The sequence below is a fragment of the Sardina pilchardus genome, chromosome 9 (genome assembly GCF_963854185.1).
Source record: "Sardina pilchardus chromosome 9, fSarPil1.1, whole genome shotgun sequence".
Lineage (NCBI taxonomy): Eukaryota > Metazoa > Chordata > Actinopteri > Clupeiformes > Clupeidae > Sardina > Sardina pilchardus.
Window position 1 is genome coordinate 28,562,228 of NC_085002.1, and position 16,621 is coordinate 28,578,848.

Consider the following 16,621-nt stretch of genomic DNA (forward strand, 5'->3'; position numbering starts at 1 on the left):
TAACACAATCAACCAACTAACATTTCATTAAAATGTTAACAAATAGCTCCAAAATACAATCATAGGTACTGAATTTTTTAATTGATTGCTCAGTCATGTAAACCCAACCTAATAAATAACAAGATGAAAGTTAATTTCTTACATTACATATATAAAAACAAACAAAACAAAAACAATTTCATTCGTCTTTTATAAACATGGGAACATACATGATTTTCAGTCTCCATCTCAAAGACGCAAGGAATACAAAAATAAATGTCAAGTAACCGAAAACAAAACATCACCAAAACCAGAGAGCAGGAAGCTGTTCCATGTAATGGTGTTTGTTTATGTACGTACTGTATGTAAGGCATAGCAGAGAAGCTTTATATAACGTTATAAGAAAGGCAATGGAGCACTTGAGCCAACAGATGCCAAACGGCATAAACCAAAAACCACAAGCAAGGTGGAAAGTGCCATGACACCTAAAGCAGAGTTCATGGGTGTGTGTGTGATATGCCTTGTCTGGCCAATCTCTCCAATAGTCTCTGACTACAGGTCTGGTGTCAAACCTTAAACACAACAAAGGATGCCAGTCACTGTCCAGACACACCAAGAACAGTTAAAACAGAAATAAAAAGATTGCCCCATATTAAGATTAATGGCAAATCCATCCCAAGGTGCATTGCTCCCCATTGAAAACTTTTAAATTACTTTTAAAGTCACTAATAATATAAAAGAGCTGTACAAAGAATGACAAGAAAAGTTAAGAAAGTCTTCCTTTGGAATCAAAAAGTGGCCAGCGGGCCGGCCGTGCCCAGACTCTCAGTTCATCGTGTGCCGTCTGGCGTCTGGGCCGCCGGTCTCGCACCGCAGGGCCCGTGAGTGGCCCTCTCAGCCGTCACTCCAAGTCCTGCAGGTTAATGGTGCTCCCTGTGAACTGAGAGCTGTCCGAACCGTTATCCTCCTCAGTCATGGTGGAGGGCTCCTAAAACACGAGGAGGAACATCACTTTGATTTCAACGCCAATAACTCATGACATATGGCTTGTGTTTAGTGGGCTTTTTTTTCTCTCTGCTGAAAGATGCAATTATTCTCAATCTATGTATGTGTATTTTTTTTATATATAGTAGCTGCTTCAAAGAGTGAAGGCAACATTGTCAATATTTGATAGACATACCAATTAACGGATCTGGGCATTTTTTCAAATACGAGAAAATGAACGTCTGTTTGCCAGACCACGTCTCATTTGAGAAGTGGTAGGCGCTAGCCAGGCTAACTGGCTGCTTTTTTGACTGATAATAGTTAATCACACAGCAATTTGCCAAATATTGTCTTATTGACATACATTGCAGCAGCAACTCGACTTAGATGAAACCGATTGTTCTTTTTTTTTTCGTACCGTCAGTATTCTGTGACCTCGCGAAATGGAGATCTCTGTGAAAAATCACCAGAATTCTCGTTTAACCTGAGCCAAACACTGGGCACACCTAGCACGCAGGAGCTTACCTGAAGGATGTTGACTGGCAAATCGACTGTTAGCTGTGAGTGAGAGCTCGACGTCTGGGAGCTCAACTGAAATGCCAGGTCTCCATCACTCGCAGGATCATCCTATTACAAACACACACACACACACACACACACAGTCTTAGAATATTGGATTTCTTTTCGAGTATATCTTTTGGTCTGCCTTCATCCATGAGGGGTGACAGGAAGTGAATGTCAGAGAACCCGGGTCCCAGTGGACACAGCCACTTGCAGCCACATAACGTGCGGTCAGCTCACCTGTAACAGCTGAATCTGCACATACTGAGCTCCGGTCACTGGGTCTCTGAGGGTCAAACCCCCGCTGGCGGAGGCCGCTCCTTCCCCAAAGCGTGCGCCGGACGGAGCCAAAGGCCCCACAGAGTTGCCACTCTTGCCGCCCTTGCCCTTCCGCTGCCCCGTACCTGAAGCACAAACACAGGAGAACACACCCAGTCACACATGAGCCGCAACAACTCCGGGGAGGCTCTGCCTGACTGTCTGCCTAAAAGCTCCGGAGTGGCCTCTAGTGGTGAAGTTTCAGACTTGCAACTAATTGAACACCAATGTATTATGCAATACAGCAAAGTCATGAGGGCGGTAGATGTCAAAATCCATGATAGATCACATGACATCCTGAGGGTATATGCTTACAAAAAATATATGGTTTGGGTGGTTGAACCAGTTCTCTTCATGGCACAGACCCAAAAGAGAGGCTGCACTCTTGTGGCACCGAGACAGTGTTGAAATCCCACACACTGTAGCTTCAAAAGCTTTTAAAGAACACAGAGGTGTAACCCAGTCCGTCTAATGCTACCTCTTGAAAGATTGGAGTCTTTTTACTCATGCCCCCGATTCAAGCTTTACACAAAAAACTGATCTCCTAAGAATCTTTCCCAAATCTTGTCAAAGTCTTCTAGTGTAAGGATGGCTAAATGGACTCCTCTGGCCTACCCGCAGAGCCTGCTGGAGTCTTCTGCTTCTTCTTCTTGGCCAGCTGAATGGCTCTGTAGTCAGTCCGAGCCGAACCACCACTCTCCTTAAAAAAAAAAAAAGAAACAAAAGAAAAATGTCATCCTTTCTGGCATACTGACTAGTGTCAACACAAAAAATAATTGAGAGAAGACGTTTAGGCTTCTGATGACTTAAAGATTTCATTAAATCTGTAAATCATGCACGTCAAAGTGAGGCATCAATACCAAGCTCTTCAACTCACCAGGAAGGTGCATGGCGTGACGGTGCCCAGCTCCGTCTCCTTCTGGCTGCTGTAGGTGGTGCTGTGGGCGGGGAACACAAACTGCGCCATCCCCTTGCTGTCCGCCTGGCCCAGAGCCTCCACCCCTCCCCCGAGCAGGGGGCCCGAGGCGCGACATCTGACCGCAGCGTCGGCTTTGGGCGGCGGTGGCGACAGCAGGTCCGGCACGGCGGTGCTGGCGTGCGCGGGCGTGAGCGAGGAGAGGGACGGCGCGAGCGAGGACGACAGCGTGGACGTGAGGGAGGACGAGGGCGGCTCGGAGGCCAGAGCGCTCGAGGAGCTCAGCACCTGCAGCTGCTCCGCGCCGCCCGGCCCCTGGATGGCCAGGGTGGTCAGCGAGCCCAGAGCCTCGGGGTTGACCGTCTGGACGTCGTCCAGGTGCAGCGTGCCTTGCGGGAGGACCCCCGAGGGCCCCGCGTCCAGCACGTGCGAGCTCATGTCCGCGCTGGCCGCCAGGATCAGGGGGTCGACGGGCTTGGCGCCCAGCGTGGAGCCCACTGAGCCCGGGTCGATGGTGAGGATGCCGCTGCTGACCAGAGACATGTCCATGGTGAAGGCGGCGGCGGCGGCCGCCCCGGGCCCACCCACGCTGGGCATCGGCCCGGCCACGGCACCGGCGGGGACGCTGGAGAACAGGGAGGTGAGGTCCAGGCTGGCCAGCTCGGTCCCGGACGACCCGGCGCCTGGGCCGCTGTTCTGGGAGCTGCTGGTCAACTCGCTGCTGGGCGTCAGGGTGGTGCTGGTGGTCTCCAGCTGACTCAACACATCTGGGGATGGAAGGAGAGTGAGGATAAGACACATGCTGAGCCAGAGACCGGATAACAAAAGGATATACACCGTCGGGTAGGCCCGCAGAGGGAAGATCAACACAGTTCTCATGCCCATGATGCAGCATGCATGTAGTAAGATGTATGTCATCAATGTGTTCTGACATTATGGTAGTGGAAAGTGATGACTGAGGACTGTCGAACAATACATTACAGTATCCCCGAAATAATACAACTACTTGCCAAAACGAGAATACAGTTCACACAATGAATTAATGACCGCAAGAAAACTCAAATATCAGACTAGCTAACTTGGAAATGAGGTCCTATGTAGCGATAGCTTTTTGCTTCATATTACAAAATATAAGGGCGTAAAAACGCTGAACTTATTGGTTAATACAGAACTACTGCCGTTTTAGAGTTAGCTCCGCCATGTTGGATCATTTTTTTCAAGTTCACTTTCAAGCCACCTCGTACATCTAAACTGGTGTCACGTTGCTTGGGAACGATAAACGAAAGAATATTGAATATTTTAGTATGACACGAGTGGGTGTGGGGATGGTAAAGCATATCCCCACGGCTGCAACTGCCTTCAGCATATTGCTTAAATATTCAATATTCATGCTTCGCTGGAATGACGTTTTCCCTATCTTCCTATTTTTGAAGCAGGCCTACCTGTGGGCATGCAATTGGGCTATGGGTTTTCTACAGAAATAGCATGCTTGAAGAGGCACTGCACTAGTTAGACAGAATTATTGGACCGAACATTAAGAAAATCTGTTCATGTTAATGGAACTTTCTGCAGAATTCTGAAGAACCATATCTTACAATGTATTCAATTTTGTATTAAAAACAAAAGCCCAACAAGAACGGAATGTGTTCAACCAAGAACAGGTCAAACAAGTCATGATCAAAAGATCCTTATCATGTGGAAAGACAAAAAGTAAACTAGAGTGCAGTGTTGTTATATGGTGTTCATATGTGTGTGTGTGTGTGTGTGTGTGTGTGTGTTGCTGGCGTACCTGCACTGAGGTTGTGGTGCTTGACCATGTGGCTCTTGAGGCTGCTGCGGGAGGAGAAGTGCTTGGTGCAGCCGGCCATGGGGCAGCGGCTACGCAGACACGTGCCGTCCTGCCGGTGCTTCTTGGAGTGGATGTACAGGCTGCTGCGCGCCGAGAACTTGGCGTTGCACCCTACACACACGCACACACAAAGAATGTAACATACGTAACATGAATGTTTAAAAACAAACACACCTAAACACACAAATTGTACATGAAATAGATTCAAAGAAAAAACAGACAAATATTGTGGCAGTAGAACTGATTGGGCACTTATCTGTCATTTACTAGTCAAATTCCTAACTACACACATCTAAATTCATACAAATTCATACAAACACACACAGACACACACACACACACACACACACATTAGCATTCTGCTACTGGCATGGACTTGGCTTAATACATTGTGTTGTCAATTCATTTGCAGTCGCTCAAAGTTTCGTCAAGGTCAAAATGATAAGTTCTGACCATAAACATGCTCACTGTGTGCACCACTATACTACAGCTTGGCAAAAAGTGCACTATAACAGGGGTAACACATCAAAGGGAACTGCCTAAGTCTAGGGATGACAAACCTTCCACTTGGCACTCAAAGGGCTTGGTTCCCAGGTGTGTGATGCTGTGCCCCTTCAGGTGCTCGGCGCGGGTGAAGGACTTGCCACAGCCCTCCTCTGGGCAGGTGAAGCGACGGTCATCGTCGTGTTTTCTAGAGACAGAGAGAGAATTAGGGTGTGAGTCTCAACTATATTTCAACTGTAACCTAGATCTGTTGTCCTACATACACACATTCCCTAGAGATAGAGTCCTCCAGCATTAGGCTGACATAAAAGTGCACTTAAAAAAGGAAAAAGCTTTTTGTGAATTCATCAAAGTATGTAATTGCTCATCAGGGTCCACTACCAGTCTGTTCTGTGGACGCACAAAAAAAATGGCAGCATTCATACACATCCTGGCTCTGCAAGCATAGTAGCTTGCAATAAACAATTCCAACCTATCAACATGTTGCTGAAGAAGCACTGAAAGTCCTGCACTTTAATAATAGTGTCTGTTAAGCTCATATTGACATCCTGAATGGCTGACTATCTAGAATACAGCTGGTAATGCAAGGCAATGTCTTCACTCACCTTTTATGTCTGAGTAACTTTGACATGCTCGTGAAGGTCCAACCACAGGCTTCGGAGTCGCACACAAATGGTCGTTCACCTGCAATGAGGAAAGGAAGCAGGACGTCCAAAAGGAATACAGAATGGGGGAGAATACAGTTAGAGTGGAAACATTCGTCCAAAGCAGAGCCTAACGTGCAGCGTGATATGCCTTGTACAGTATGTGTACACGCTGGTACCTGTATGGCTGCGGAGATGGATTTTGAGCCTGCAGGCCTTGTCATATCGCTTGTCACAGCCCGGGAAAGTGCAGCTGTACTGGCCCGTCTCTCTGAAGTGTGTGCGGTTGTGAGAGAACAGGGCGCTGAAGGTGATGAATGTCTTCTCACAGCCTGAAACAAACAATGGACACCAGTGCATAAGTGCATGATTCAGAATTTAGAAAAGAAAAGAAAATGTCATACATTCTAAAATGACTCCATCTGGGCAGAAACAGAGCTTCTGTTTTGTAGACAGACTGTTAAATGTTGGGAGTTCTGCACTTCCATAAACAGTATAAACATTAGCATCCACAGTGACCCAGCATTAATCAGTGTATCAGCATAATATCACATTATGTGTGTGCAGTAAACATCCAAGCACGACTTGAGAACTGGTTCAGTGATGTAAGCATACGTTCTGGGGTCATGCACACCAAGCCACCAACCATGCCACTCACCAGGGAACTCGCACTTGAAGGGCCTCTCTGGCTCGAAATGCGTCCGTTGATGGTTGGCGAGGCGCGTGGCGCTGCGGAACCGCTCGCTGCACACCTCGCAGGCGAAGGCGTTCTCGCTGTCGTGGGCCTTGGCGTGAGCCTTGAGGTTGTAGACGGTGGTGAAGCGCCGGCCGCAGTTCTCCCACTCGCAGCGGTAGGGCCGCAGCTTGTCGTGGGACTGCAGGTGACGCTTCAGCTTGTAGGAGGTGGTGAAGGACCAGCCGCAGCCCTCCACCGTGCACTTGAAGGGCCGCTGGTCCTCCGTGTGGAAGAGCAGGTGGAGCTTCAGCTTCTGCCTGGTCTCGAAGCTGCTAGTGCAGCCGGTCTGCGGGCAGCAGTAGGTGACCAGGGCAGCCTTCTTGGAGAGGCTCACGACACCAGCCAGGCTCATGGGCTGCAGGTCATCCTCGCCAGTCGCTGTGGAGGCATTTTTGGGAGGTTGTTCCTCCGCCCCTGGGTTACCCTCGTCCATGCCACACAGCCTGACGTCCTCCTGCTTGATGGAAGTGCAAGAGTCTAAAGTAGCACCGATTTCTGTGAGGGATGAGTCATCAGCAAGGTTCAGCTCTGTGTCACTTACAGATAAGCCAGCTTTTGGCTCATCTTGCTGGGCACTCACTGCAACGTTACTGATCTTTCCAATGGATTTGGTACCACTGTCATAGTTGAGAAGAACGATGTCTTCATGGTCCTTCATACCAAGGTGCTCTTTTAGACTGACCATCCCATCGTCTTTGTAAGTGTAGCCCTCGGGCGATGCAGCTAAGGTCAGAACTCCGTTCTCAATTGTAACAATGATGCTTTGATTGTTTATCATGATGGTGCCTGAGAACGTTTCGTGGGACGTCGCGGGTGCAATGCCACTTGAGGCCCGGTTGTCTACGCTAGTTGGTGCCTCTGATAAGCCTGAGAAGTCGGACATAAACTCCGAATTGTTACTCACGTCAGGCATCTCCACAGAATCCATCATATCTTCGTTAGAAACAGAGGTACTTTTCGTCTCTGACTGAGATGACAGTTCGTTTGAAACTAACTCTGCGGATGATGTTAGGTCGTTCTCAGAAATCATATCACGAGAGAGATGGGCATGGCGAACTGTCTCGCCATATTCGTTCGACAAAACAATGTTTCCATTTTCAGCATCAAGACATGTTCCTCGTCTTGTTCTGTCTGTTACAGTAGAATCCGAAAGTCGCTCGGAGGCACCAAGAAAACTAGCATCTGTCAGTGAAGCAGGTTGTGAATTAAGCGTCCGGCTAATAACATTATTCAACTCATCATCCGGTTCTAAAAGCAATGGTGTGCTGTGCACCTCCATTGAACTGAACGTCTTGATTTCAGAGGATTCAACGGCCTTACCGTTCACCCGGTCCCCATCTTTAGTCAAGCAAGAGGTTGGTTGATCTCTCTGAGTCGTATTAACATTTCCTTCCTGTGCAACATTGAAATCCACATACAATTCCCCCGTTTGGGCCTTGGCTACGCCTGTATCGTTGCTCCTCGGTGCTACTGTATTTTCGCTTACCAGTGACTGCTGAAGGGTGGCGCCGTCTAGATGTTGCTGCCGTAAACTCTTGTTTAACGTTAGCTGCTGACACTGCTGTGAATGCTCAGAGTAGCCATCTTCCCCGTCAAAAAGCGGCAGCGCCATTTGCAATGAGCGATCTTCTTTCTCAACGTCGTACTTTGAAACACCTCTGACGAGGTCGGAGGCTGTTTGTAACCCAAGACAGTCCGTGTCCTTCACTTCTGTCACGTTATGATGCCCACTATTCCCCGCGTGGCTTTGAGGCTGTAGTTGCATGTGAATATTCTTACCGTTTGGCTTATTGAGTGCTGGCAGACAGACACCGCTGCCATTTTCTGCCAGTAGGCGAAATGGAGAGCTCCTAGGCCTGTTGTTGTTGTTGTCACTGTGCGTTTTACGAGACTCTGAAAGTATCCCCACTTCGTTTTCGTTTGAAATTGCGCTGGAACAAGCCCCCCGCGTTGATCTCGGAGGAGACAAACCTGTTCTACGTGGGACGCCATGTTGATAGTGAGTGTTTTGGGCATCAGTAAGCCCCTGGATTTCCATCTTGGTATCCCTGTAGCAGCAACACATAAAAGGCCCGCCCTTCACAAAATGTGTAATAAGATCCGGCCAAGCTACAGTTATATGGAGAACCATGACTAAACCGTGGACTGGATCGGCATGGAATGTAGGCAAAGCAAGCACATAATTATTATCAAATACAATTATGTTATTTTACTGTTCAAAGGGAAATAATTGATCGTTTTAAAGTTTCAAAACGTATTGTAGGCTATGGAAATGTTCAACATGAAGACTTTCGCAGTTCAAATGGGCAAACTTTCATTGTCTTGCGAAACACAGTTATACAACTAGATGGCGCTGCAAGTCTGGAAATGCCAGAAAGTGTTATGAAGAAACTCAGTTACTGTGAATTAACACATTTCAATATAATATAAACAGAGAAAACGAACAACGCATGTTTTATTTCAAAGTGCTTTATTATTGCCAAAACGTTTTCACATTCATACAGCGAGTGTTGGCTAATGAGTGGGGAAACCTCCTGTCAGAAGATTCAAATCAATATTGTCCCATTTTGCAGTGCAATAACATTGACATTCAAACAGAATAAAATATAGGCCTATTTAATTTAACGTTATAGCCTATATAAAAACTTCCAGCATTCATCATTGGTTTTTCCCCTTTTTAACAGGCAGTGATGCAGAAGCATTGAGCATTTGAACACTTGTCTAAGTGCACAACATGTACAGTATAGGCTTCTTGGTGAATTCTGGGATTCCTGGTGAATTCATGTTTTCTTTTGTCCTGATCTTGTACTGTCTCCACTAAAGCTCATAAGGAGTCCTAAGGAGACTGAATGAAGATCCATGAAAAAGTACTGGCTGTGGTAAGAGTTTATATTGGCATCAGCCTCTTCAGAAGCAAACTGAAGGGGTTGACAATGCCCTGTGGTGTGACCTATAGCGTGTGCAACAGTTTTGGGGGATACATCAATTAAAGGTTAATTTTCAGTTGACCTTTTCAATGGAAATTTGGTTTCAAACTAAAATTGTACAGTGTATTCTGATGATACAGCAGTGCAAGAGGAAGAGTAGATAAAACAAATGAAAGACTTAGGGTCTGGTCAAGCTAGTTAAGGAGAAATAACCTCTACAATCTACTCACTGAACACATAGTTGACAAATCATGCTCAATGTAAAAAATACTACGTAAGATTTAAATGAGGTTTCATCTTGCTCTCCAACAATGTATGTGCATGCGGTTGTACTAAATCAACATTCTTATAATTTCAAAGACACAAAGATTGCAGCTGTAGCCTATATTTGCGACACTAGACTGATAAACACTTGTGTTCTATATGTTTCGAAAATATCATCTATTGGTAGCAAGCTACATCATACTCTTTGCCTTATTCTACACCAGTATCTCTACTATGGACACTGTACGCAACAGAGAACATGAACACAATACAGCATCATAGAAAACATTCACAGTTTGCTAGCTATATTCACAGTTATCTACAGGTTGTTGATTTCAAATTAAGGTATACAGTTACTTCTTTGATGATCATTAAAACGGTCCCATAAATTCCATGCGAAATAAAATTCAAACCATAACAACGTAACAAACTGCCCTGACATGTATATCAACTGAACTCTCATATACACTTGACAAAGAAGTAAGGCCACATACTGTATTCATATTCCGTCCCTACTCAACCCTTCATGCTCGTGGCATGGCTACAACTTATCCCCAACACTCAATATTAAAATGTGCTCTAAGTACAAATACCTGTGTACAATGTACATAAGTATTATCATAATGGTAGAATATGTTGTCTGATAAAGTGATATAATACTGCTGGCAGAGGTAAAATTGATGACACAAAACAAAACTGGCCAATAGCTTGATAAGTTCTTTGTGAAGTACATACTCAAACCCTGCATGTCAATTGTAGTGCTTGAAATGCCATTGTTTTGTTTTGTTTTTCTCTGGGCATTTATTGTGTCAGTTTCATATTAATTAAGAGTCCTGTACAAAAAGCCGCAGCTTGCCCACTTGCCCTTCGGCTACATTTGACTCAACCTCAAGTTATTCAGTTGTCATTGTCACACCTGCCGCCTCATAATGACAGCGTTGTGCTGAAAATACAACCACCGTTGCGGTAGGAGCACAAAACAAAAGCAAAAGAGACAAAATCCCAAATAATGAAACGTTTCATGCATATTTATACCAAAGTATGACAGTTTACAGCAGTTAGACCCACATACATAGTAAAAATGCCCGAGCAGCCTCAGAATAACTATGCATACATTTGCAAATGTAAAAACGCCAGTTTTGCAACTCTCCTAGAAATGTTTTTTAATGGGCTGACAGCTGGGCTTTCAAGAGCCAATCCTGCTGACTCTCTGTCTTCCTCAATAAGGGAGTCGAGGCGACCTGGGAACGTCACCTGTCTCCTTTGCTCCCTCTCTCCCTCTCTCTCTCTCTGGACAACATGTGAGTACTTTTGTCCCAGATTGTTGCCATGAGGTGGCTGTGGTGGACCATTCTTATTCTAAATAAGTGCAGCAGGCTCTGAGGACTATGAAAGGAGGGTGCGGATATGCTGCTGTGAGCCAGACCATGAATTATTCATCTCCACACAGGGCTGGAGCCACGCTGGGTAGGTGGGGAAGTGACTCTACAATGAACATAGAAATTAAAGTGATAACACCTTTGACAGAGACCGTCTGACATGTCTAAGTCGCCTCTGTCTTCTCAACTTTGAATGTAGGATAAGTAAGCATAAGTATAAATACTCTTGTGATCCCGTGAGGGAAATTTGGTCTCTGCATTTATCCCAATCCATGAAGTAGTGAAACACACACAGCACACAGTGAGGTGAAGTACGCACACACTAACCCGGAGCAGTGAGCTGCCTGCCACAGCAGTGCTCGGGGAGCAGTGAGGGGTTAGGTGCCTTGCTCAAGGGCACTTCAGCCGTAGATGTGGACATGGGAGAGCAGTTCTCAACCACACCTCCCACCCACATTTTTCCTACTGGTCAGGGATCAGACCAGCAACCCTTCGGTTACCAGCCTGAAGCCCTAGTAGGCCCCCAGTGGTTTACTGCAATCTTCTCAGGTCACACCTAAAACTCACTTGACTATTCAAATAAATGAAAACTGCTGATAATGTCCATTTCAGTATGTAAACAGCCATGTACATGTAGGATAGTAAACCCATGATGTTTGGTATATTGCAACAAGTGACACTGCACAAATACACATAGTTTTTAGATGATCAGGAATGGTGACCGTAGCTAGTTTTTGGTCGATAAATAATTGAATCAACTTTTCCCACTATTTGCACAAATTCCCAAAAAGTATACAGTACAAACAAATATGTTGGTTAGTGGCATGCAGTCAACAATAGCTTCACAAAGGCCACTCTTCCACACTTCCAGCGTAATTCTGACAGATTCACACTTTGACTTTTGTTTGGTTTGAAATATACAGTCAGTCAAAGTCTGTAGCACAGCCATGGCTACTGAGCCACAGGAAACCCATTGTTGTGGCAGATACGACTTGGTCAATAGACTTGCAGGGGACAGCTGGTCGCATAGAAAGAAATAGCGAAATGACTCAAAGAGCAAGTTGTCCTTGACGGATGCAGAGACACCAAGTAAAGCTCCCACCGCTGATAAGAATAGGTGGACCTCTCACTGTAATTCTCATTCTATTGTACCGATCCCAACCCCTGCTGCAGATGCCTGCTTCACGAGCAAATTGACAAAGTTACACAAGTTACACAAGTGTTTACATGATAAGTTCAGCCGGGGTTCGGTCCTCACATAATGCCACTTTGGAACCTTCTCTGCACCCATTGGCAACATCCTCTGCCAAAGCATAGAGCCCAGAGAGGTTTCAAATGCACTGCATGCATTCAGGGGTCGATTGAGCGTTCAAGTGTGGGAATGACAGAATGTGATGCTTTTCTCTCTCTCCTTACTAAATCCTTGTTTTTCTGTTGTCTGTTCCACGCTTGTCAGGAGACTAAGCCATGATCCTGTCAGATGAAATGAGTACAAGGCAGAAAGCCTTGTTGATTAGAAAAGTTTGCTTGCCAGGCATAATTTTCTGCTTGCCTGATGTGGGTCACACCATAAGCTAAAGTTGTGAGCACTTGGGTAGAAAGCACAGAGAAAAAGACTTCAGGAAGAGAGGTGACTGTCGAGTTATTGAGGACTGTTGAGAAGAGTGTTGTGGAATAACTTGTTGAGTGTCATAGTTTTTTTTTCTGGATGAGTCAAAGTGACAGGGAGCAGGAGTGAGGACTAACACTACCCCACTCCTCCAACCCATATCATATTAGCTCAGGCTGATAAAAATGCTTTATGTGGATATACTTGATGTGCTTGATGTCTGGAGTGGTTGGCAGCATTGATAAAGTTCCATGGACAGCCCCGCCTCCTCTCTGGACCCTGGTCTCCGCTCAGATGCGCATGTTGAGGGCCTGGTTGTTGGTGTTGGCGTTGGGCAGGGCAGGCCGGGGCTCGATATCCCGGGTCTTCATGAAGGACAGCAGCTGGTCAGGGATCTCGGCCAGCACGTCCTTGGCCAGTCGTGCCATGCTCAGCACCTGGTTTCCCGACCGGTCGATGTAGTCCCGGAATGGCACAAACTGAAAGGGAAGGCAAAGGGGTGGCAGAACAAAATGTGGGCAATAGACATGAGATGAGAATTTCACATGAGAGACAGTAAATGGGCTGTTCTTATGGGGAAGAGGTTTTGCACATCGTCAAAGGGGAACTTAAGGGAGATATGTAATTCTGTCCAAGGCGAACAAGAGCGAGCAGCGGGTGCAATCCTACCTGCACAATGTCTCTTTCTGCATATCGCCCCCTAGAGGACACCCTCACTTCATCTCCATCCAGTTCCTCCATTGCTACCGGGAGAGATGACAACAACACGGTCAGATACAGAATGCTTTCCTCCCCACTACCTGCTAGCTATCTTGCACATTGTTGTCTCATTGTTGACACTTGTTGTCTTCAGCATGGGAAAAATGTATGTTAGTAGTGAACTGGACCTTTGCCATGGGCATTCATAATTCAGAAGCTGTTGGTTTTTGTTTGTGACAGAAAGCAGTGGGGAAAGTAAATAGGTTATATTGTGTCAATACAACCTTGTATGTGTGTGCATGTTTGTATGTATGTGTGTGTTTGTGTATGTGTGTACATGTTTGTATGTGTGTGTGAGTGTGTTTGTGTATGTGTGTGCATGTTTGTTTGTGTGTTTGTGTGTGTGTGTGTGTTTGTGGTTGTGTGTGGGTGTGTAGGTGTGTGTGTTTGTTTGTGTATGTGTGTGTTTGTGTATGTGTGTTTGTGACTGTGTGTGGCCACGTAGGGGTGTGTGTGTGTGTGTGTGCTGACATGGCACAGAGATTGGCAGATGGCGCTTGGAGACAGCTGGAGAGGTGCGCTGCTGGGGATGGAAGAGCTTGAGGGCTGTGTGGGTGCCCAGGGAGGCTCAGCTAGGTGCATTTCACCTGAACCCCCCCCCCCCCCCCACCCCCCACCCCCCACCCTTCACACACACACACACACACACACTCACACACACACATACGAACACGACAAACTCAGAGGCTCACACACACACACAAACACAACAAACTCAAAGGCTCACACACACACACACACACACACACAAACATGACAAACTCAGAGACTCACACACACAACTGCACGATCACATTCATACACAGAGGACAAATTCAGTGGCTCTCTTTCACACACACACACACACACACACACACACACACACACACACACACACACACACACACAGAGAGAGAAAGGAAAAATTCGGAGGCTCTCACACATAAACCCAGAGAAATAGCAATACTGTAGGTCCCAGTGAGAAATCACTTATTGTCAGGCCCAAGTAACCACCTACAGCTCACAGCACTGCAATGCAAGGTCATTCTGGCGGGACTTCAGCCACTTCCAGACATGGAACAGAAAACAATAGTAAAATTCAAAAGCTGAGAAAATAAACCTCTCATTGCACCAGGTAAAAATAGAGTACTAATAATTAGGGCTACTATATATGCTACTTGTCATCGTTACATAAATCAGTAATTTAAGAAATAATAATAAAAATAACTCACTACGAATAGTTGCAGAAAAAAAAGTCGATAGTTGGATTTTGCTGAGAGGTAGGGTTCTCAACAATACATGGTTGCTTACATACTATGGTCTTCCTCTGTGTGTTTATCTCTCTCTAGCTAACACACACACACACACACACACACACACACACACACACACCTACAAACATACAGCACTAATATAAGGACACCCTCTCTCACACTCCGCCACAAAACCCTAGTAATGGGTCCCGCTGAGAGCTCACCTGTCATCAGGCATGAGAAATGCTGCAGCTTTGCCCACAGCACAACACCGCTCACTCCAATCATTTAGCCAATTAACATTTAGGATGGCATACCACATCGTTAAATAGTCTCGCTGCTCGGTTCCTAGGCAGATTGTGGTTTTCTGCTGCTATAATTACTTCATGGTAGCTCCGTCCGTCCTCTAAAACTGTGATTCTTTTCCAAAGCCACCTTTTCAGATTAAGCGATTCAACTTATGTTCATCGTTATTGCCATAAGGGAAAGAAAGAAAGTAAGAATGAACAGTGAATGGAACTACTTGAAAGGGAGGCTGCTTTTAACACCAGACTTTTCTTCTCTATTATCCACCCATCTGGCACTACTACTACAATAACACATGCATTAAAGATACAGTCTGCCATTCAGTTTTGGTTCTGCAAAAGGTTGTTGATAGATGGGAGTAGAATTGTGAGCTGTGGGTTTAACTTCACTTACCATCAAATTCAGCTGGTCCTACTCCTACTATGATGATAGACATGGGCAAAGAAGCCGCCTGGGAATAACAAGAGCATTATGCAATAATTCATGAGATGTGATGAACTACAAAGCATTCACCTAGAAGAAAATGTTCTTTTTGCTATTCTTCTCATATGCATGTGTTTCCCACTACAATGAGGGCACAAAGCCGTGAGCGGCAGAGTGTTCTAGAGCTAGGTGAAAGTTCTCTTACGTTGACCACAGCCTCCTTGGTCTGCACCATGTCCGATATGACCCCGTCTGTGATCATGAGCAGCACAAAGTACTGGGAGCCGTCTGTCACTTCCTCCGCCAGCCTGCCAGCAAAGAGAGGAGAGGAGAGGAGAAGACGCTCAGTCAGTCCACATAGCACATCACATCATCAGCGTAAACAACAGGGCCAAACACACGCACTCTCAAACCTAATGCATCACAGATAATGTACCGGCCGCAAAGCAAACACCTCCCTTTCAGGATCGCTGACTTTAATCCCACACAATTATCTGAGCAAATATAGATGTTCTGTGAGGGTCTGCAATGATGACGCCTCTCACGAGTTCACCTGGTTTCGGGCTGAAGCTCTGTGGGATTGCACCTGGGAAGTGATTGACTTCTAGTCATTTCAGAGCTTCTACTAGACAACAATGTAAACTCTACTTATGAATATGCAATGAATCACCGGAAGGAGGCCTAAGGGGAGATTGTTCTCCCGTTTGTTTTGAGGCCTGGAGTTTGTGCACAAGAAACAGAATTTGATTGCAAAGTTCGCACTGCTCCAGTTGTTGTTGCATTCTTCTGGTCTGTGCCAACTGGCTGGGTTGAATGGGGAACAGTTGAGTTATTTTTTTTTGTCAGCAGCCGATCAACAAAGACTCACAATCCTCACTCTCCCCCCCCCCCCCCCCCCCCCCCCAGCTCTCCCCTACACACCTCCCCTAGCTTCAGCTTCTCCACACAACCCACAGGCTGATAAGGACATTCTCCAAATGTCACGCTGTCCTTTCAAAAAATAACAGCCCATCTCCCCTCCCCACCCCACCCCCTCTCTCCGTATCCATCACATTCATCTGGCATCTCAACAGGGATCAAATGAAGTAAATAAAGAAAATAAATCCCACATATCTCTGTCTGCGTCTCCCGTCCCCCTCTCTCTCCAAGCAGCGATGGTGCCGACAACTGGCTCCGTGTCTGACAGCTGCAGCGGTGCACTGCAATATCTAGCTCCCTCCACAAACAACTT

At 46.1% G+C, this 16,621-nt stretch overlaps 2 protein-coding genes across 2 annotated transcripts in view; both read right to left on the reverse strand.

Annotated features, from left to right (window-relative positions):
• Positions 1-62: 62 nt before the first annotated feature.
• On the reverse strand, positions 63-8,564 carry si:dkey-156n14.3 (zinc finger protein ZXDC). Its single transcript, XM_062544589.1, has 10 exons — positions 6,414-8,564; positions 5,935-6,087; positions 5,717-5,795; positions 5,168-5,298; positions 4,548-4,718; positions 2,720-3,525; positions 2,458-2,542; positions 1,765-1,928; positions 1,489-1,590; positions 63-967 (listed from the first exon to the last, which is right to left on the reverse strand). The coding sequence occupies exons 1-10, from the start codon at positions 8,554-8,556 to the stop codon at positions 881-883; spliced, it is 3,921 nt and encodes a 1,306-aa protein (XP_062400573.1). The 5' UTR covers positions 8,557-8,564; the 3' UTR covers positions 63-880.
• Positions 8,565-12,257: 3,693 nt separating this feature from the next.
• The window catches only part of LOC134091881 (copine-9-like), a 72,435-nt gene continuing 68,071 nt past the window's right edge, over positions 12,258-16,621 (reverse strand). The window contains exons 17-20 of the mRNA XM_062544590.1: positions 15,596-15,698; positions 15,361-15,418; positions 13,340-13,413; positions 12,258-13,149 (exon numbers count right to left, since the gene is read on the reverse strand). Of these exons, the coding sequence (XP_062400574.1) occupies positions 12,961-13,149; positions 13,340-13,413; positions 15,361-15,418; positions 15,596-15,698 (424 nt within the window). The 3' untranslated portion in view covers positions 12,258-12,960. The remainder of the gene's footprint in view (positions 13,150-13,339; positions 13,414-15,360; positions 15,419-15,595; positions 15,699-16,621) is intronic.